General features: G+C 39.4%; 1 protein-coding gene across 2 annotated transcripts in view; it reads left to right on the forward strand.

Moving 5' to 3' along the window:
• ARHGAP42 (Rho GTPase activating protein 42) overlaps window positions 1–12665 on the forward strand; it is a 144045-nt gene extending 131380 nt beyond the window's left edge. The window contains exons 22-25 of one of the 2 annotated variants that reach the window (XM_053970800.1): window positions 940–1002; window positions 7000–7079; window positions 7317–7444; window positions 7526–12665. In XM_053970800.1, coding sequence (XP_053826775.1) covers window positions 940–1002; window positions 7000–7079; window positions 7317–7405 — 232 coding nt within the window. In that variant the 3' untranslated portion in view covers window positions 7406–7444; window positions 7526–12665. Of the gene's footprint in view, window positions 1–939; window positions 1003–6999; window positions 7080–7316 lie in introns of both variants that reach the window. The other variant, XM_053970798.1, reaches the window with a different exon arrangement.
• The last annotated feature ends 7017 nt before the right edge of the window (window positions 12666–19682 follow it).

Here is a 19682-nt window from a genome sequence, read left to right on the forward strand (position 1 = left end):
TAAACAAAGGAGATGGCACAAAGTCTGTTTAAGTCCATTGAAAGGCTACCATTGACTTTATTAGACTGGAGACAAGGTAGAAATGTTTCCTAGGAAAATGATTAGTATAACTATCTCTGGTTCTTCTGGAATTTAATATTTCAAGGAGCAGAAATGCTGTTTACTGTCTATGTGGTTATTTCAGAAAAAAAACATCAGATTTTATTTGTGGAAGTCTAAAATTGGAGGAAGGAAAAAGAAAACAAAACCAACCTTCAGCTCTGAAGTGTCTTCAGTTGCTGCATGATAAATAGTCGATTTTTAACAGCTGAGGTTTGGTTTGGTTTGGTTTTTGTTTAGTTTTATTTCTTAAATGCTGAAAGGAAGATAGTTCTAAGTGATAAAGATTGTGATTTAGCCTATGGAGATTTGGGTTAATAATGTTTCTCAGTGCTTTCAGAAGACTGAAAAGTCAGAAGATCTCTCCTGATCTGAGTTTGACCCAGAATATCTCTGTCCCCATCAAAAAGTATTTCCAGATCTACAGAGCATCAAGAAGTTTTTCAAATACTACAGGATATCATTCAGCCTCTCCACTTTGTATCTGGAAGGGATCACTGTAGTCATTCACAGACTCCTGTGTCTTACTTAAACAGAGAATTCTGCACAGCTCAGAGTTCCAGCATGATAGACTTTCAGTAAAAGCATTTCCAATATATCTATTGGACATCCATGAATATAGTTTCAAACACAAGATATTGAGGTTTCCATGGGTAACTCAGCATGGCACTGGAGCATGTGGAAGTCTGTTGCCCCAGTTAGGTTACACCCTTAAAAAGTCTGGTGAATAGGGATGAAAGTGAATAATTAAAAAAAAATTCAAATGTGTCCATGTGTTTAGATGATTAGAAGTGAAACTAGTGTGTGTAGTATAAAGCAAGGCTTTGCATTTATTTTCAGAGTGGCTGCAAGAGCACAGTTGTTCGAAAGTGCTGGTTCACTTAAACAAGTTTCTTCAGGACGGTAAGTGCTACAAACTGTTTAACATTCTGTAAAATTCTTTCTGTTTTGCTGGCTTCAGAGATTGAAAGAGAAGAGTTGGAGCTTTGTTCTTTTGGACAGCATCATGTGGCATGTGAAATGTTTTGGTTTACTAAGCTCATCCTTTCTTCAAAAGAAAGCTAAATTTCACAGAGAATAGCAGCCAGTCTGGTTATTCTCTCACCTGAGGGAATTGTGAGAGAAGCTCAGGTCAGCTGCCTGCTTAAAGACACAGATACAAGAGAAAATTACCAGTATTTAAATTGGGATGAGGGTGCTGTACTTTCTCCATACAGCTGTTTGTATGGAATGGCTTCAGCAGAGTAGCAAACCTGCTGGTTTATGGTAATTTGCTCATATAGGCAGATCTGGAATAACATCTACTTTAGAAAGTTCAAGATTAACTTGATCAGGATTTCTGTCTTTACCATCACACCTTCCATGGCCCAGTGTCTGTCTGGAGAAACTGCTGGCCTTTCTTCTTGATAGTGTGCAGCAGAAAGTATTGGCATTTTCTTCAAAATTGTTTGAATTTATTTCACGAATTTGATTCATTTTTATATTAAATGAAATTAGAATGTTCCAGTGTTTGTCTAGGAAGCAGTATCTTCTGTACAGTAATACTCCCCTTACAATTAATAGACAAAGCAGATGAGTAAATAAATGTATCTCTTCTCAGTGTCCCAGCTTTTCAAATTCTTTGAGGCAGAACAGAGATTTACTCACTGATAAACCCACAACTTACCAGAACTGTTGAGCAATGAAAAAAATATGTCAATCCATGAATCCAGAAGTAGTAGCCTAAAGTAGCACAGATGTAAAGGAAGATGCCAACATCCTGAAATGTGTGGCCATGGAATGTGTCTGTCCTCTCTGGCAGATGTAGCAGGGGAGGGAAAGAAAAAGCTCTCCTGCAAAGGCCTGCTGATTTTGTGAGAGAAGCAGCTTTCAGGAATCAAGGCTTTTGTTTTGTGTAGTACCATTAACTGTAAGATGAACAAAAAGGAGGGTGGCAGGGGAGGAAAGGGATGTGAAAAGACCAGGGCAATAATTTAAGGAAAAAAAGTATAAATGAAGGGTCTGAAATGTTCTTAAGCCAGTGTCCTAAGTTGAAAGCAATGACTGCTTCACCAGTCCTGCATCATTTCGTCTTCAACACTGTTCCTTTTCTTATTTTGTATTACTTCCTTCTTTCAAACTCTCCCCTGTTGTTCCTTCAGAGCCTGTGCCACCTGTATCTGTATATAAAAAGCATGTAAGAAGCAAAAATCTGACAAAGGAAAAAGTAGCAGTTTGGTAATGGATGTGGAGAGGGGATAACAAAGCCGAAAACACTGAAAGGCTGAATAGGTCCTCTACTTCAGCCTTCGTAAGAAGGCAGAAGAGTAACAGAAGAGCAAGGAGAATGGAAAATGAGAGGTTAGCAGGCAGAATGTGGAAGAAATCAGAAGTAGCTCAGCTGTTCTTACAGTGCTGCTTAAGTCTGAGTAGGATTTTACAATTCAGAGCCAGCTATTATTTAGCTGCATTTTATGAACATGAAGGCTGATTTAAAACTACACAATAGCCTTTGCTGGGGTTTTTTGGGGTTTTTTTTTTGACTCTGAAGTATGTAGAAATCATGGTAATTACAACTGATCATTTAGTAGAAAGGCCTCCTGTGTTCATAACTCTGCTAACCAATGAATATATGCAGGGTCAAGTACAAGTTAGAGAAACTATTTTTAAGCTGCCTGGTTTGATACCAGAAATACTCAAGTCAAGACAGTGTTGGACTTTATGCCTAGGTAATTTACCCTGTTAAGATAAATGTTAAGCTACTGCTTACCTATGCATTATAGAATATAAGTAACTTCATCCCTGCTTGAAGCACCTGTTGCCTGATGTGGTCTTTTGCACAGATGGCAGATCAAAAGTACCTGTATGGTTTTGCAGTCTCATGTTGTTTTCTGTATTCCAACAGGTAATTCTGCATTTGATATTTTACTGCCACAGTGGTCTGGTCCTACTTAGTTCCTTCTTATATGCAGTGTTTGCAACCCTGCTTTCTGACTTTGTATGATGCAGCAGGTCTATAATGAGTTGTGTGTCCTCTTTTTTAATGAACTATTTGACCTATTTTCTCTCCTTGCATACATGAGTATATGCTTCTGTAACACTAAAGGGTTTTTCTAGTCAGGAAGACAACAAGAGACCACAGTACATATGTTAGGATTGGACAAGAAAGACCAAAATTTGATGCTCTCTCCAGCCTGTGCTCTCTTTTTCCAGTTACAGTTACTTTGACTTCTGTCTTCCTATTTCCTGATTTGAAGTTTATTACTCATCAGTCTCCCTCGCTATGGTATTAAGCCACTGTGTACACTGAAATCAGTCTCTGTCGCTAATTTAGTATGCACTTGAAAGCGGTGAAGGAGCTTTCTTACTATTTTCACAAATGCTGCAGTTAGGTAAGTCAGTCAGGCCTGAGGTCTGTTTATTTCAGCTTCTGTACAGAAATGCAACACATAATCCCTGACTCTACTTACTCTTGACTTTGATTTAGAAGTACACAGGAAGTCAAGTCTCCTGTAGTGAGAAACTGCATTAGAAGAAGAATTTTCATTAGAAAAATGGGAAGGAGTAGGTGACAGCAAAAGGCTCAACCTTTCAGGAGGATCTCTAGGTGCCAGGCTGGGATTTCAATAGGAGCAGACTGGTGTTTTGAAACCCTCTAGACTCATACTCCCTTCCCAACCCATATGATTAAATATTCTTTTCCAGTCATTCTTCTTTTTTTTTTTTTTTTTTTTTTTTTTTATTCATGCTATATTTTGCATCCTAAACCACCTGGAATGCCTTACTCAGACCAGACCAGTGTGTTTTACTCAGGCTTGGTTTTGAATTTTCCATCTCCAGGGCTTTATAAACCTTTCTTTTTCCCGTAGGATAATGTTAACTGGTGACTCATCTGAGAGAGATTCATATGTTTTTCCTTGTTCATTCATCTTCTGGCTTTGTCTTGCTAGACTGAAAGGTCATTAGGGCAGGGGCATAGTTTTAAATCTTGTTTATCTTTCAAAATAATTATTATTACTATTATTATTAGAGCCTCAGGTATTGTTGACTGTGGATAGTCAAGCAAAAGAATTTATGATCTGATGTCTACTGATGTGACTGCTAGTATATTTATCATTATGGGCTCAAAACAACCATAATAGGAAGTAAGGAAATGGAAAATGCATTTTTCTCATCTGGAATCTACCCAATAAGGTCATGGAACGAAGGAACTTCTAGGAAATGTGGTTAACATTTTCTGAAGTTGCTTTTTTTTTCCTCTGCCCTAAACAACATGAATCACACTCCTCTAAGGTTATTAGCATCATTTTAAAAGAACTGATGATGGTGATATTACCACGTGCTTTTTTAACAGCCCTGTTTCTAGGGAGCACAACATTAACACCATCAGTAACAATGTTCATATTTGTAATCACAAACAAAATGCCCAAGAACCTGAAAGCTCATTTCATGAGCAGTGCCTCCAGATGGATAGGGTTGAAATGAGTAATAACAAATATGAGAACCTAAATAATCCAATCAAGTGTGGAGGCAATAACCAGGTGCTTGAAAATTGCTCCAGAATTATGAGTAAATATTTTAAATCTGTCACTCATTATACCATCACAGATGATTTGTAGATAACTTTGGGTTGTAATTGCTCTGCCTCAGGAGCAGGTTAGTGTGAAGAATGCTATCATTCATTAGCTTTTGAGAAACGGACTTCTTGTGTTTCTCTGTTTGTGTAAATGTCAAGTGCTGACAACCTTTCTCTTTCCATAGGAGATGATTTTAGAGGTTTTTTCCAACCTTAGAAATTCTGTGATTGTATAATTCTAAGACAGAGTCTATGTTGTCTTGTCTTTTTTTATTTTTAAGGTAAACATAGTTGGATCAGATTAAATTGGAGGTTGAAAACAAAATAGCTTATTAGACATTAGAGAATAGAGGAGAAAATAGCATTAATTTCTTAACTTTTTCTAAGAGGAATAAAAAGGACATCATATTTCAAGAATGACTTCAGAAATTCTGCCTCACATTTAAATATTGCCTTAAATATCTTTTGTCACAGTATTATTCAGGTAACACTGTTAATTATACAATATTACTCCCATTATTAAGATGGGCACCTGGCTTGATAGTCAAACTACCCAGATTTGAAATAATCCCTGTGATTTAGTAAATTCATTACCTACTACTTTGTGTTCATTACAACTACAACAATCTTTAACAGTTACTCTGCTGTTTTATATGTGTAAAATCCATTATTGTGCCACACAGGTGTATTGGGTTTGCATAACAAGGGGTCATGCCAGGGTCAACCCATCCCAACACGCTGTTTTGTCATAGTGTTACTGATTTGGGTCAGCATAATTAGAACATCTGTAGTGCTCTCTGAAGGCTTTGAGGAAAAAAAAAGATTAAATAATTTTAGTTATGTGTAACCTTCGGTAAAGTTATCTAAGCTCCCTTTGTATATACATTATGTAGGTTATTATGTGTAAACTTGTACAGACTATATAGAGGAATGAATCAAGACACCTGTCTTGTTAAGTGTAGATGGCAAACTCTTCACAACAAGAGGCACCAAGGAGTTATTTTGGGAAAACTCTACTCAGAGTAGTCTACACCAGCCAGAGAGCAAGCTAACATTTAAGCAAAGTGAACAAACAGGGATCCAGTGCTCATCTTCTTTTAGTTAACTGATGGGATGTAACCAGGATGACAGTACTAAAAATCAGAAATGTTTCCAGGGCCCTGAAAATAAACTGCCCCTTGGATATTGTACAACTCAAAATTCCTGATCTCCTCTGAAAATCTCATCCTGAGAATGTAACCCTTGAAGAGCCATTAGTTCTCTTAAGATGAAGGCAAAACATGCCATTTAGTCCAGTCATAAGTCAGAGAACCAACAGCAAAGCTTTTTATTCAGAGGGACAAATCATCTCTGGAAAGCTCTCACATAAAAACTTCAGAATATGTCCATCCACTCTCATACACTTTTAAAGGTTCAAATGAATGATGATAATGCTTATGATGTGGCACTGTTAATTAATCTATCATGTAACTCTTTTATCTCACTATTTTCTGAGAAAAACATGATAGATTACATGCCACTTGCATATACACACTCTCAAAAAGTATGCAGAAAATTTTAAACTTTGCCACAGGTCACATTTTGGGTCATTGAGATAAATCCTGGCTAGAAGGAAACATCAGCTGGCAATTCCCCATTATATCACACAAAGGTGAAATAATCAACAAGTTCATCTTCACTTAGTGTAGTGTGGGTCTAAAGGAATCCAGAAAAATTGGTGGCTCATGTAAAATTTTTCTGAGTGTGTAAGTTAAAGTCAAGGTCTTAGATGAAGTGCAGGAATCTAAAGAGAGCTCCTAATTTCCATCTTCATGTTCAAACGTTCATTTTGTACTTTGCAGAATCATAGTGCCAGACCCTACAAGGTGGCTTTTTCTGTCCTCCTTCTCTGGGACAGAATCATGACTCCTTTTTGTCTCAAGTTTACTTTCTAAATATTATTTTCCTCTGTAGTCCTATTAACAATAGTTTCTCACAGGTCAAGTTTTTAGACCTTTAATAACTTGATGATCACTTTTGAATTTGTCTCCAGGCAGTCCATGGCTTGCTTCAAAAAGTATGCTCATTTCAGTACTAATTTGAATGGCAACTTCATTTTAAAAGTTCCAAATTATATTCCTGTTTAAATATCTAAGTGGGATGTCAGTCTCTTTTCTGCAATAACATACTTGTTAACTCCAGTAAGCTTGAAGTTATTAGCTACTATAATTCTACTCCTCTGAACTGCAGTCATTATCATATAGCATTTGTACATCTGCTTATTCCTATAGTTCCCAGGTTTTAATTTCCTTTATACCTTTTTCCTTGTCATCTCATTTATTGCAAGCCTGTATTTTTTCTTTCAGACAAGCAAAAGCCATGTATTCCTGTAAGGCTGAGCATAGTCATGAGCTGTCTTTCCCACAGGGGGCAATATTTTCTAATGGTAAGATTTGTTTTACATTGCCTTATGTATTAAAAAAGAACCTATAAAAAACTGAACCGTATCACAAAATGGGGGCATAATTCCCTTTTTAGCTGTCAGATTTTGCCCTGATTTTTCAGTTGCTCTTGAATAAATGCCATCTAAATAAATATATGTGGTATGTATGGGGTTTTTAACAGTGTTAAAAATGGTATGTTTTTTCTTAACAGTGTTAAAAATTGTATGTTTTTTTTGCAGTGTATCCATCAGTGGAACCAGGCTGGTTAAAGGCAACTTACGAAGGCAAAACAGGACTAGTTCCTGAGAATTATGTTGTCTTCCTCTAGTAATCTTTAGTGGACAGCAATATCTTCATGGTATCCATGGTAACAAATAATAAGCACTATGATTTTTATCTGACACAGATATGGGATCAGCCCCTTAGCTGAGTGGTATATTTCCTTCAGATGCTGCAGCTGCAGGTTACAGAGCTCCCTGCCAATGGAACAGAATGTGATGAAACAGTTAACAGTTTCTGTGCTGAGGACGGTACTCTGTTCGAATAACTTCCATTGTTTGCAAAAGGTTGTTCTGTTCTTCTTTTATGGGTAAGGAACACTAGAGCAATAAAATTAAAAAAAAAATTGCTATTTAGCTGCAGACTTTCAGGTCCAAGGATGTTGCTCACAGAAATGTGAAATTTAGAGGCAATGCACTCTGACATTTCTTTTAATCTATGATTTTTAATATGGAAAATCGTGGACTTTTTCATAATGTAAGTACTGATTCTATTGTGATCTGAATTCTCCCTTAGAAAACTTGATTCTAAAATTGATCCTAATCATTTCAAATAAGAAATGACTTTACCATAAATCAGAAGTTGGGACTTCTGTTAGTCATTGAGCTACAATATGGTATAGAATTTATACAGTTGATAATATCAGTTTATACACTGTCTGTGCAGTGAGTGCTCATTCAAAATGTGATATGTTTAATGAATGTTTCATTCAAATACTTAGTAGATTTCTTTCCTACTTTCTGTATCAGCATAGATAATATTAACAACTTTTATTTCTGTGATAATCATCATCTGGAAGATACTCTCTCTGTGTCCCAGAACATCTGTAGAAAACAAGGAGATGCTGAATCTGGACTGATTGGTAGTCATGTGAAGTGAGCAGTGAAAAACAGCAGTATGTTTTGAAACCTGAGATAAATTGTAACTCATTCTTTTTCCATTGCAAGTAAGACAAATGACCTGTGAACTAGCCCATTTTATAAGCTATGAATGCTAAAAGCTCCATGTAGCAATTAAAGAAGTTAGTGTTATTTCTCCTGACTTCTGCTAAAATATTTGACAAATATTCTCTCTTTCCACAGAATAAAAAGTACTTACTTTTCAAAGGTGATGTAAAGATCTATTGATTGCTCCTGATAGGACTGAAAACAAAACAAAAACAAACAAACAAAAAAAAAAAAAAAAATAAAACCAAGTCAAAGAAAACCCCAGAAACCATTAAGTGGCTTTCTGAATCTGAGCAGTTTTCTTGTATACTTTAAGGGAAAACATGCACTGCTTGCTTAGCTACTTACCATTCCTGATTGAAAACAGTGACATTTAACCTCCATCTTAGTATTTCTTCAACACCAGTGCTTCCAAAAGAATTCACTGGTTCACAGAACTATCTAGGCTTAGTTTCATAGATCTGTCAAAGCTCAGTTCTTTCTTCAGTTGCAGAAATCAACATACAAACCATCTGTTGATCTCCAAGTTGTACCCTGCTTGAAGAAAGTTTAAGGAAGAGCTGCTGTTAGGGCTAAAAACATCAGTACTTTTTTACCTGCTGCTTTTTTCTTTCCATGGCCTTTCTCTTGTTTAAATTGAAAAGTAAGATTCATTGCCAACACAAAGAAGCACATCAGAACTCTATTTACTTATATGTAGGGTATGAATTCTTCAGAGCAATTGCTGGATTTCAGGCTGGTGGCAGAGCCCTGCAGGATCTTCTAATTCAAGTATTGAGTGATGATCAGAGAAAGAAAGAGGCTCGAAGAACATCCTTCCAAAAATGGTTTTTTCATAGGGGGAGTCTGAGCAAGACTGGCTGCAGGCAGTTGACGACAGACCCTGTGCATTAGTGACTGAGTGCCCTGGGTTCTTTCTTCACCCTAAACTGTTTTATTAATCCTAAAACATGTTTCACTTCATCTTAAATCCAGACTGTGCCTGCATTGTGATGAAGGGTTGTTCCAAATGGCACTGGTAGTGAAGGCAGACAAGTGTGTGCTCATCTAATTTGCCCAGAGCAGATGTGAAAGGAAGTGAAGGTCTTTCCTCAGCTAGTTGAATCTTTATTTTAAGGCACGCCAAGTTTGCTTAGTCTAACCTATGCCTAAGACTGCCATTGCCCTGAGAAGACCAGCATGGTTTTGGTTGTGTATTTCACAATCAGTAAACTGTAGGCTGCCAAAAGGTTTGTCTCTGGTGACCTTCCCAGGAGAAGTGCTGCTGCTGGCCAAAAGGAGCAGAAAGGGAAGCAGAACTTTGAGCAGAGGCTGGGAGCCCAGCACGTCTCACACAGGCAGAAAAATGCAGTGATCAGGGGGAAAAAATCCCGGCTTCTGTCTCTTGCATGGGGTCAGTAGCAAACCTGTATCCTTTGATGACTCCTCATAGTTCTTAAGAGCAATTTAATTGTTGTGAAATTCTTGAGGAATTGTGAAATAGAAAATGTAAAAAATGTTTGCTCTTACTTGCTTTGTTCTAGCCTGATTTAAAAATAAGTGGGAAAAAAAACCCTAAGCTTAGGTAATTTCACATCCCTTGTATGTGTCTCACAATTCTCCAGTACTGTGTTTTGAAAGCAGCTGATCTGAGTGCAAGCTAGAGAAGTCAAAGATGCCAAGTTCATTAAAAATTTTGTCGAACTGCCAAGTTCAGTTACAGATTAAGTAGAGCCTGTGAAGGCTGAGGGGAAGGTTGTAGAAAGACCTGGAGGAATCCCTGTGGAGGAGAGGTGTTTCATGTGTTCCCACACATTCATCTCACATTAGACCGAATTTAGGATTGGAGAAGACAACTTCATAAGAAACTGGATTCCATTCATGTGCTGCTCACAAAACAAATCTGTATTTTCCTCTGTAATGCTCTGCAGCTTTGTCAGGCCCATCTTCCAAACTAGCCATAAATAATTTTCAAGTCATTTAGCTTTAAAATGACATTTCCATCTGAAAAATGTCATGCCCATTCTTACTTACAGTTAGCCACTCACTCTCCAGGAGTAGGGGTTTTCATTTTTGGAACTCTATGGTTTTTCTTGTACTCTCCTCTGCAGCACATAGTAGCACTTTCTGTATGGTCTCACTGCTGGGTTGTGGGTGCCCCAACCCTTCCCTGCCTTTCAAGAGGGACTTTATCTCTACAAGAAGCTGAACAGTAAACCAGAAAGCTGAGTAAGTAGGGGTGCAGAGACTGAAGTGGGGTAGGGGGCAGCACCGAAGCTTCTCTAATGATGATACTCTCAGGCCTGACCAAAAATATTTTCTGACAATAGCAAAGAATCAGAAATCCATATAACATTTAGGTGGAGATATAATATTTTGATAATGCCTTATCAGAAAATTAGGCAATCTGAATTAAATTATCTCATAGTAGTGATTTACTATTTTTCATGGAAATCAGACTCACTCTACAAGCAAAAGTTAAACACTTCTAAAAATAATTACTATTATTATTATTACTATCCTTCCTAAAAGGATGCAGCAGGTTTGTTCCAAATATCACTGTAGAACTCAAGGTAGATGATACATTGTTGTTGTTGTTTGTCTGTACTAATGTCTGTACCCACAACATATAATTAGCCATGTTTTTTCTTTGTTAAACCTTTTGATACATGTTGCAGCACAACATGAATCAAATTAATAGTGTGAAGGATATATTGTATGATAAATATGTAAAGTATATTAATATTCTATATTCACACTTTTTATTAATGATGATAAAGATTACTTTTTTGTGTGTAATTCCTATGCGTTCAGTATTAAAATGTCCTTGCCATGGCATGCCTTGGCATTTAGATTTATATGTAATAAAACTGTTAAATTAAAACATCATTATCACTTATGTCCCTAACTAATCTATAATATTCATTGTACAATTATTTCTGGAAAAAGAAATGCACAGATTTCCTGACCAGCACTATTCTTTGAGAGTAATAGTAACTTATTTTCCTTTTATATATTTTCTGGTGCTAATCTCTATTCTTTGCCTATAATTGGATTGAATTGTAATATGCCTTTAGTAAAGACATGTTAGGAGAGGAAAAGCTGTAAAATTCTGCAGTTCAGAGCAGTAATTGCAACAACAAAAAAAAAAGCACTGAATGGCTGTAATTGGAATTTTTTTTAATTTACTTTTCTCCCCTGGCCTATTTTCTACTTAATAAGATTGCATCAGATTAAATAATGTAACTAAAAAGCACATTGTTCTTAATATTTCTTTTCCTAAGGAGGAAGGTTGTGCAATTTTGGCTTGAGCAGCAAGAAGAGAAATCCCAGCTGGGGAGCACATCCTCCAGACTGGGATAGATCTTCTCCACTGATAGAAGCTTTCAAAGTTCTAGTGAAGTCAAAGACAGACCTTTGGCAATTTATAGTGAGGTGTTGATGGCCAGAAGCCCCTAGAAAGGAGATGGAATATTCTGCTAATGGGATAATCTATGATCCGGCTTGGCGTTGTCCTTTCTTTCAGCAGAGAGGCCTGGCTGAATCGTTCAGTGGCCAGAGATCAAAGCATAGACAACCTTGGTCTCTCTCTGGCTGGTCACAGAGGCCTGAAGATGGTGCTGCTGCTGCAGCCCATCCAGCTCCTGCTCCTGCTAAAGTCCACTGTCAGTCAGGCTGTGTCTGTACCCATTGGGAGGTCTCTTCTCTTTTTGTTTAAGATTTTGCATGGGCTTTGGGAGTTTGCTTTGTTTTGATTTAATAAGGTGCTTGGTATCCTAATTCAGTCACTGAGGATCATATCAGTTCTTTAATTGTCCTGTGTGTGGCAGTGTTTAATAAGAAGCCATCATATTATTCTTGTTGTTTTAAGTGTGGAGCACAGTGCTCCAACCCTTGGATGCCTCAGCTGAAAGCTGTTTTGCCTCTGAGCTTTCTGCAAGTGTTTTATTGGCAATTGTCATCAAAGCTCTGGCACTAAAGATAGCACCGTAATCTCTGCAAGAGTTTCTGTTGGAGCAAAGGGCAGAACAGCTGAACAGGTCACATGGATAGTTTTAATTTTCAATCATATTTATGGCAATTTTGGAGGTATTAGAGTTTATAGGGGTTACTTTAGATACTATGTGGTATTTTAATAGGAATATATATACAATCAATAACTATATCTATTTAATAAAGTCCTACTAAATTATCTTTTTGAACTCTCTGTTTATTTTGTAGTGTGGTTTCAATAATTATCTGCACTCTGTATATATCTACATGTAAATAACTAGCATGACATGCATAAGCTGACTTTGCAGACATAATTCTATGTTGTACTTTACACTGTATTTCAAAATTTTGAAAAAATGTTTTTCAAAATAAAAATCCTTTATACGCAAACTGTTTTTTTATTTGTTTTAAATTTGGGGTCTGGTTCAGCTCTTACATTTTTCCAAGTAATAACACTTTGGTTCTACTTCTATCCATACCTGCATTTTAGAGTAACATTTCAGCCCTGACGATGCTTTACGTAGGTGGACATGTGAATACCAGACAATAGTCTGTCATACACTTAGAAGTCTCCAAAGATGTGGCTCTTGAGGAAAAGAAAATGACAGCTTTGGATGTTAGGTAGCAAGAAGCAGAGCCCTGGCATGGCAGAATCTCACTGATGATGTCTTTGCCTCTGGAATTCAGCAGGTGGATGGGCTTGTGGGAGAGCCTTCCGTGGCTCCATTCCAACAGCACTGCCAGGTGGGGGAAGCAAGGGAGTACAGTGGCCTCTGCAAGTTCCCTTGCATGCCCTCCCCAGAATCTCTCCAAAATTTTTTGCCTCAGTTTTTACAGTCATCAGGCTGGAGTTACAGCTGTGCCCCTGGCAAAGGGAGCTGTGAGATGGCCCGCCTTGGCTTTTCACTGCAGGAACTCACCAGAAACTTGGGGGACTTTAATATCCCTGAAGCAATCAGGCTTTGTTATGATACAGACTAAAAAACCTGTGTTTCTTAAACAAGATCAAACCAGCCAACTGATAAACTCTTTCCCTGTTCACTGTGCTTGTGCTTGGTCAATGCAGAAAACTGCAGGAGGTCAGGGAGGATGGATACTGCTCCTGCGTCCATGGCTGCCAGCTGCCAGCTCCTGCCCCCGGCACGCTCAGGCTGCTGTGGCTCCTGCCTGCCAGCCAGCCTCCTGTGCGGGCACTGTGCCCACAGCTGTGCCCAGGGGCACATCAGAGACAGACAGAAACAAAACACCAATACCGTGGCTGTAAGTAAAAATGAGACTGTTGAGAAGCCAAGCAGCACAGACCAGATGGAAAAAGTGTCTTTCCCTTCTGATGCTTTCTAACAACTGCTCCGAGGTGAAGCCTTATTTCACAGCTCTCCCTGCTTGAGGATTTGAGAGATGTGGACTCTCCTTTCAGGAATCAAAACATGACCTGCAGCCTGCAGTCACCAAACTGTCTTGCACCTTGCTGCGATCCTGGTGTCCCAGGCAGGATGAGGCCAGGGATAAGGCAAGGTTCCCCTTGGGACCAAGGGATGCAGTTGAGCTGGCAAAGCCCCTTCTGGCTGTATTAGTTCAGCTGGAAAAACCTGAGAAGTAGAGGGTCTGCAGCAAGGGGTTAGAGCTGAGCTGAAGCTCAGTGCCCTGACTTTAAGTGTAGAGAACCACCCCTGAGGTGTAGTGTGGAACAATAGCAATGGAAGCTGTCACCATCACTCCCTGCAACATTCCCGGGTGCCACGGGGGCTTTTGGGAAGCAGGGAAGTGCAGGAACAGATGCCCTGAGGCAACTGCCCTGCCCTGCTGCTCTTTGTGCCTGGCGAGCTGGGCTGTGCCTGTGCCTGTGCCTGTATCAACACTGCCACAGCTCCCTCTGGCACCAGCACTTGGGATTTGATTCCCCTCAGCTCCTATTGGGGGCCATGAAAGCAGGAGCGGTAGGAGCTGGAAATGCCACAGATGCCCAGCTCTGCACTGTGAGTAGGCACAAGAGGAAATGGAGAGTATCTGCATTTTGATAGTTCATAAAAAATGACAGTTCATTACTGATTTTATGTTAAAAATCTGAAAAAAAAAAAAAAAGTTGTGTTTTCTGTTAGCGTTTTCTGCTCTTTTCCATGGGGATGAAGGCTTCTCAGCTTTAGAGGTCCTGATCTGCAAGAGTGAGTGAATGCACACTACTTTGGAGTCTAGACTAAGCTCTAAAATAGTTCTCATACTAATTTTCACAGTGTCCCATTTTACTTGACATCAGGGAATAACTACGATTTTTTTTTTTCTGGGAAACCTATGTTCTGTCTGATATGCTATATTTTGACATTTCATTAAACATTTAAATGTAAAAAGACTTATATTGCTGTTGAATCAACACAACTGTGTTGAATTACCACATTAACACCTAATTTAAAACTCTCAAGGGGTGAGACATCTGTGCTTCTTACCAGAAAGGGTGAAGACACATTTCATTACTTGGTTGCATTAAAGCACTTTACAGGGCATGATTCTCATGTTTGGAAAAATTACTATTTTGGGCTTCAATGTCGACTATGGAGAAAGTGATGTGTGGAATTGCTTTGGTATAGAATGTGTGCTGAGATGAGCCAGGCTGGCCACAGCCTTCTGCCTAAAGAGGAAAAACTTCAGTGATCCAAGGAAACAGCATAGGTGTAAACTGAGCAGGTGGCAATGTCAGTTCAGGTCCTGGTTCAGAACATTTTCTCATTACTTTGGCATGATGCATTCCTTCAAAACTAGCTTTTCTAACACAAACACAGCTTATTAAACATGGTAAATAAGGTATCTGCACTTTCATCTTTTAAAATTTTATTTCATGTTTGTAAAACTTTTCCCGTGTCATTTGGATTAATCGCTGATACAGAAACAAAGTATTGAAATATATTCTTGGCTTCTTTTGCAATGCTTGGCTTCTTTTCTATTGTATTTATGGCAACAAACTCAAAAGCTGAACTAACCTAGAGCAAGTGCCTTTGCCAAAGATCATGGTGTGCTTTTTTAATGTAAACATGCAGGGATTCATGGGAACATTGAGTGACCTCCACAGCCAGTACAGAAAGGAGTCTTAATTCACTTGAAAGTACTTTGGTAATTGGAATACATCTTTCTGCCAGTATAATTGAGGAACTGATTAGTTAGACCCAGCAACGGGTTAGACCCAGCACGGGTCTATTTCATTTAAAATTACTGTTAATGGCTCTTGGGTGCCCTTAGAAGGGATTAGAGTCCCATCTGAATGAAAAACATCAGCGATTTAGTTTTGTTGATAATCATTGCTTTTGTATTCCTACAAAAAAAAAAATCACACATGCAAAAGGAAACATGCAGCACATCTGGATTTGGGGTATTTTCAAAACAAGGTTTGCAATGCTGTGCTTTGGCTACAGCAGCAGGTGGCAGGGGGCTGAGAGCATGGGGGTTCAGACCTGGGTAGGCTTGGGGCAGGGTGGGGTGTGGAAGGAGCCCAACATGTCACGGCCCAGCAGAGCTCAGGGCAGGAGCAATGGGTTCCAGCCAAACTCCTTTGGGGTCTCCATGTTCCAGAGATGACCGTACACTCATGGCAGCCCTGGGGAAACATTGGCATAGTGAACAAGCAGGTGAGACAGCTGGGAAGCCCCGTGAGAAGTCTTTCAGAGGACAATTCCCAAACTCAGGCAGAAGGGGGATAAGAAACCTGAGCTTGATCCATAGAATGTTCCTTCAAATAAATTAACTGGCGTACAGGATACAACTGGTTCCTAGAATAGAGCATGTGCTGTTTGCAAGAGCCTCACAAGGGTTAGGGTTTCAGTGCACCTGAGCTGAGCACAAAGTGCTGGAAACAGAGACTGTGTAAGTAGTGACAACTGTGAGCCCTGAATTACCACAAAACAAGCAGGATGCCTCTCAGCAGGGAAAATCCGCAAGAAGACGACAAAAACCACACTGGGGGACCCTGGTGCACCCTCCAATTAATTAATCTAAATTAATCAGGTAGATAGCAGAGATCTCAGAGACATTTAGGTGCAAACAAATTTTGCTGGGCAGCTGTGATGCAAATATATCCTTACATAAAACCTCATCTTAAATTGTCATTTTAAGTTTGTTATTTCCTGCTGTTGCTCGAGGGATGCTTTTGTTTGGTCCTGTGAAGGGCTGTATCTTTTCTGTATTTAGGACAAACTGCCTGCCTCTGATGGGAAAAATGGCTGTTCTGCACAATGTCCTGCTCCCCAGACCTTCCCTGAGAAACCTGCAGTGAATGCCATAGGAGTGTGTCACCGTCTTCCAGTTGCTATTTGTAACATTTCCAGATGGGCTCTTCTCCGTGCCCTCCCCATCCCCCTGAAGTTCAGACAATACAAAACAAACCAGCACAATTATTTTTATCCTCAGAGCAACACAGAATGAAGTCTACCCCTGCCAAACCCTTGCCTTAATATTTTTTCCTCATCTTTGTTCAAATGATGCTTTGAAATATTTCCTAAATGAACTGGGAAACCAAATGTAAGCATGATCCTAATAATGATATCTGTAAGCACATCAGCATGAGAAACTTAGCTAATTAGCTTTGCTGGATAGTTTCTATCCAGAGGGAAAATCAAGACAGAGTGTTTATCATGGTGTTATTTGTGTGAATCTCTCACAAATAGCTCCTCTCCTGAAGGCAGAAGGAACAAGCATGGCTCTTTCCCTGGCACACGTTTAGGTCAGCCTTCCCTGCAGGAACATCTGAGTGAAACAGTGGTAACACCAAACCCAGTGCAGCTCACAGGGGGTGATTTAGGATACCGGACCTCCTCAGAGCACCACCTCAGCCTTTGGCTCCAGTGCTGCAGCACCTTCATTACTGACACACAAGAAAGCAAATGATGGTTTCATCTGAATTCCCACACGGCAGGATCTCTGACACCACTTATTGCTTTCATTTAGATAATCACAAAATGCCAGTGCTGCCTTCCCTGTGAGCAGGCAGTGATTATTGCTTAACTCGTTAGTATGAGAGGAAGCTCACTGTGCTGTGCAGAGATGAGTCAGGCTCGAGAGCATCTGCATCATTATGGAGTCTGAGATGTCACAATAAAAAACCCATCTCATTTAGGGAGACTGTTATCTGCTAAAGGTTAAAGTAAAACCTTCTACCTCAAAGGGTCTAGACATCCTATGTCAAATAATGAGTAATATTATTTTATTCTTTGTACCCTTCTATTACTATGTCTGTTGAAAAGAATAAAACCCCAAACTATCCTTGAGAAAAAGAGGTGTGCATTGAGGTTGAATTGGGACAGAGCAGATACATACATAGATAAAAAGAGACACAGATACATACATACATACATACATGTGGATATATATGCACACACAAACCTGAGGAACATTGCTGGGTAAGTAAATAATGGGGGCCTAAATTAAGGTACCAATGCAGATGTGCTCCACAGTGCATATTTAAGTAGGACCACATTTTTTAACTTCAACACCTTGAAGTTCAAGTGTCTCAAAGACCTTATAAGATTATTTTCTTCTGTGTGCTAGCTGCTAACAGAGCTTCCACTTAAAAGAAATTAATGTATTTTTGTACTGACTAAATGTCTTCCCCAGTTGTTTTACACTGCATGGAATGCTTAAAACTAAACTAATTTGGAAACTGAATGATCTGTGTGGTAAGTCCCAGCACTGTCAAATTGTTTGTGATGTGTACATGGAGCAGTGGTAACATCCAAGATATCAAATGAAAAGAACGAGGACATTCAGAAATGAAACTACAACATCACTTTCAAGATGTTCTGTATTATATGGAAATTATGTCCATGAGTACTGGTGTTGGCATGACTAATCCTCCCCTAAGGGCACACTAACACTGCAGCACATCCTTAGAAAGGCATGACATCTAAACCAGCAGTCCATTTTTTTGCTAGCATTTCCTTGGAACAGGAAAGGAAGTTGGTGGTCTCTCCTGTTGATGGAGGGCACCTGGAATTTCCCAGCCCTTCTCTCTGTGCCCCTCACCAGGCTGCAGGTCCAACTCCTTTGCCTGTTGCACACTACATCACAAGACAGTGGGGTGGAAAGTGGAACACATTAAGGATGAGGGAAGGATCACCTGAGCACTGGAGTCAGTTCCTTAAAAGCCAGGGATGATGTGTCCTGTTGGTGCAGCCAAGGAAAGGTTACACCTGGTCAATGAGCAGCAACAAGAAAAGCTCTTCTTCCCTATGACTGAGGATCCTTGGGTGGATGGATGGTGGATGGATGCATCCTGCAGTGTGCTGCACCTTGCACCTCAGAGGGTAGATCTGGCACTGACCAATTCTGGCAGCAGAAATCTCCAGTTCTTGGTGTGGACTGCCTCTGCAAAGTCTGGGGACAATTTATTCTCAAAGCCAGGCTTTTAAATAGTTACAAATTAATGATTACTCAATGTGTAGATTGCTGTGCGAATGGTGTCTCTACTCAGGTGTATTCTTGCTGATCTGGACCAGCAGTGCCATGCCAGCACCTCTTCCACAGAGCCACGGCCTCTGCTTCCACATCAGCACCTCTTGCTAGTGCTGCTGCGCTTGGACCTTCTGCACTGCAGGGCAGGCTTTTTAATAAACTTTCCCTTTGTGTGTGTTTATGCCAGGAGATCAGGAATGCAGTGTAACTTATTATGATGCTTCTATCAGCTGGCAGGTTGACTGTTGTAGTTTTGATTAAAGTCACGATCTTCCATGTAAGAATAAAGAAAGATATAAATAAATCAATAAGGTTTTATTGTATCCTGTCTTATAGAAGGTTTGAATGGCAAAAAATATGGAAGACAATTCTGCCCCCCCACCCTACACTGTCCCAACCATTTGAGGTTTGAACTCAGTAACTAATCAGTGTGTATTACCTCTAACCTGGAGCTGCTGAAGTATTCCCCCCAAAATCAGCCTCCCAGCAGCTGCTCTGTAGGATGGCAGCACAAGTGGCTTCACCAGCCTGGTACTGCCAGCTGCAGCCCAGTGTCCAGTGTCAGCAGTGTCATTCTGCAGCTTTAGCTTACACTCAGTCTAGTGGATCTTGAAGACCTTAAACACTTCTCATACTACTACAAAGCAAGCACATCCCCAGTTTATTGGACATGACACAAAATAGCTAGACAACACCTTTGCAAAAATATTTGAAGCTATTATTTCAGTTGTACAAATATAGAGATGAAAGCTCCTCAAGAGGAAAATACAGAAATCTTATACAAGTCTTTTTTTCCAAAAATAAAAACAATTGCAGCAAAGCAAAATTGTATCTATCATGATCCTGAATGTTAAATACAGAGAAATATGAAGATCAGTCCAAAGATGTCCCACAGTTAAGGATTATTTGTCTTTCTACAGATTTTTCCGTTAAGGATTACAAAGACTACGAAGTGTTAATGTATTACACATCCAA

The sequence above is a fragment of the Vidua macroura genome, chromosome 2 (assembly GCF_024509145.1).
Source record: "Vidua macroura isolate BioBank_ID:100142 chromosome 2, ASM2450914v1, whole genome shotgun sequence".
In the NCBI taxonomy this organism is placed as follows: domain Eukaryota; kingdom Metazoa; phylum Chordata; class Aves; order Passeriformes; family Viduidae; genus Vidua; species Vidua macroura.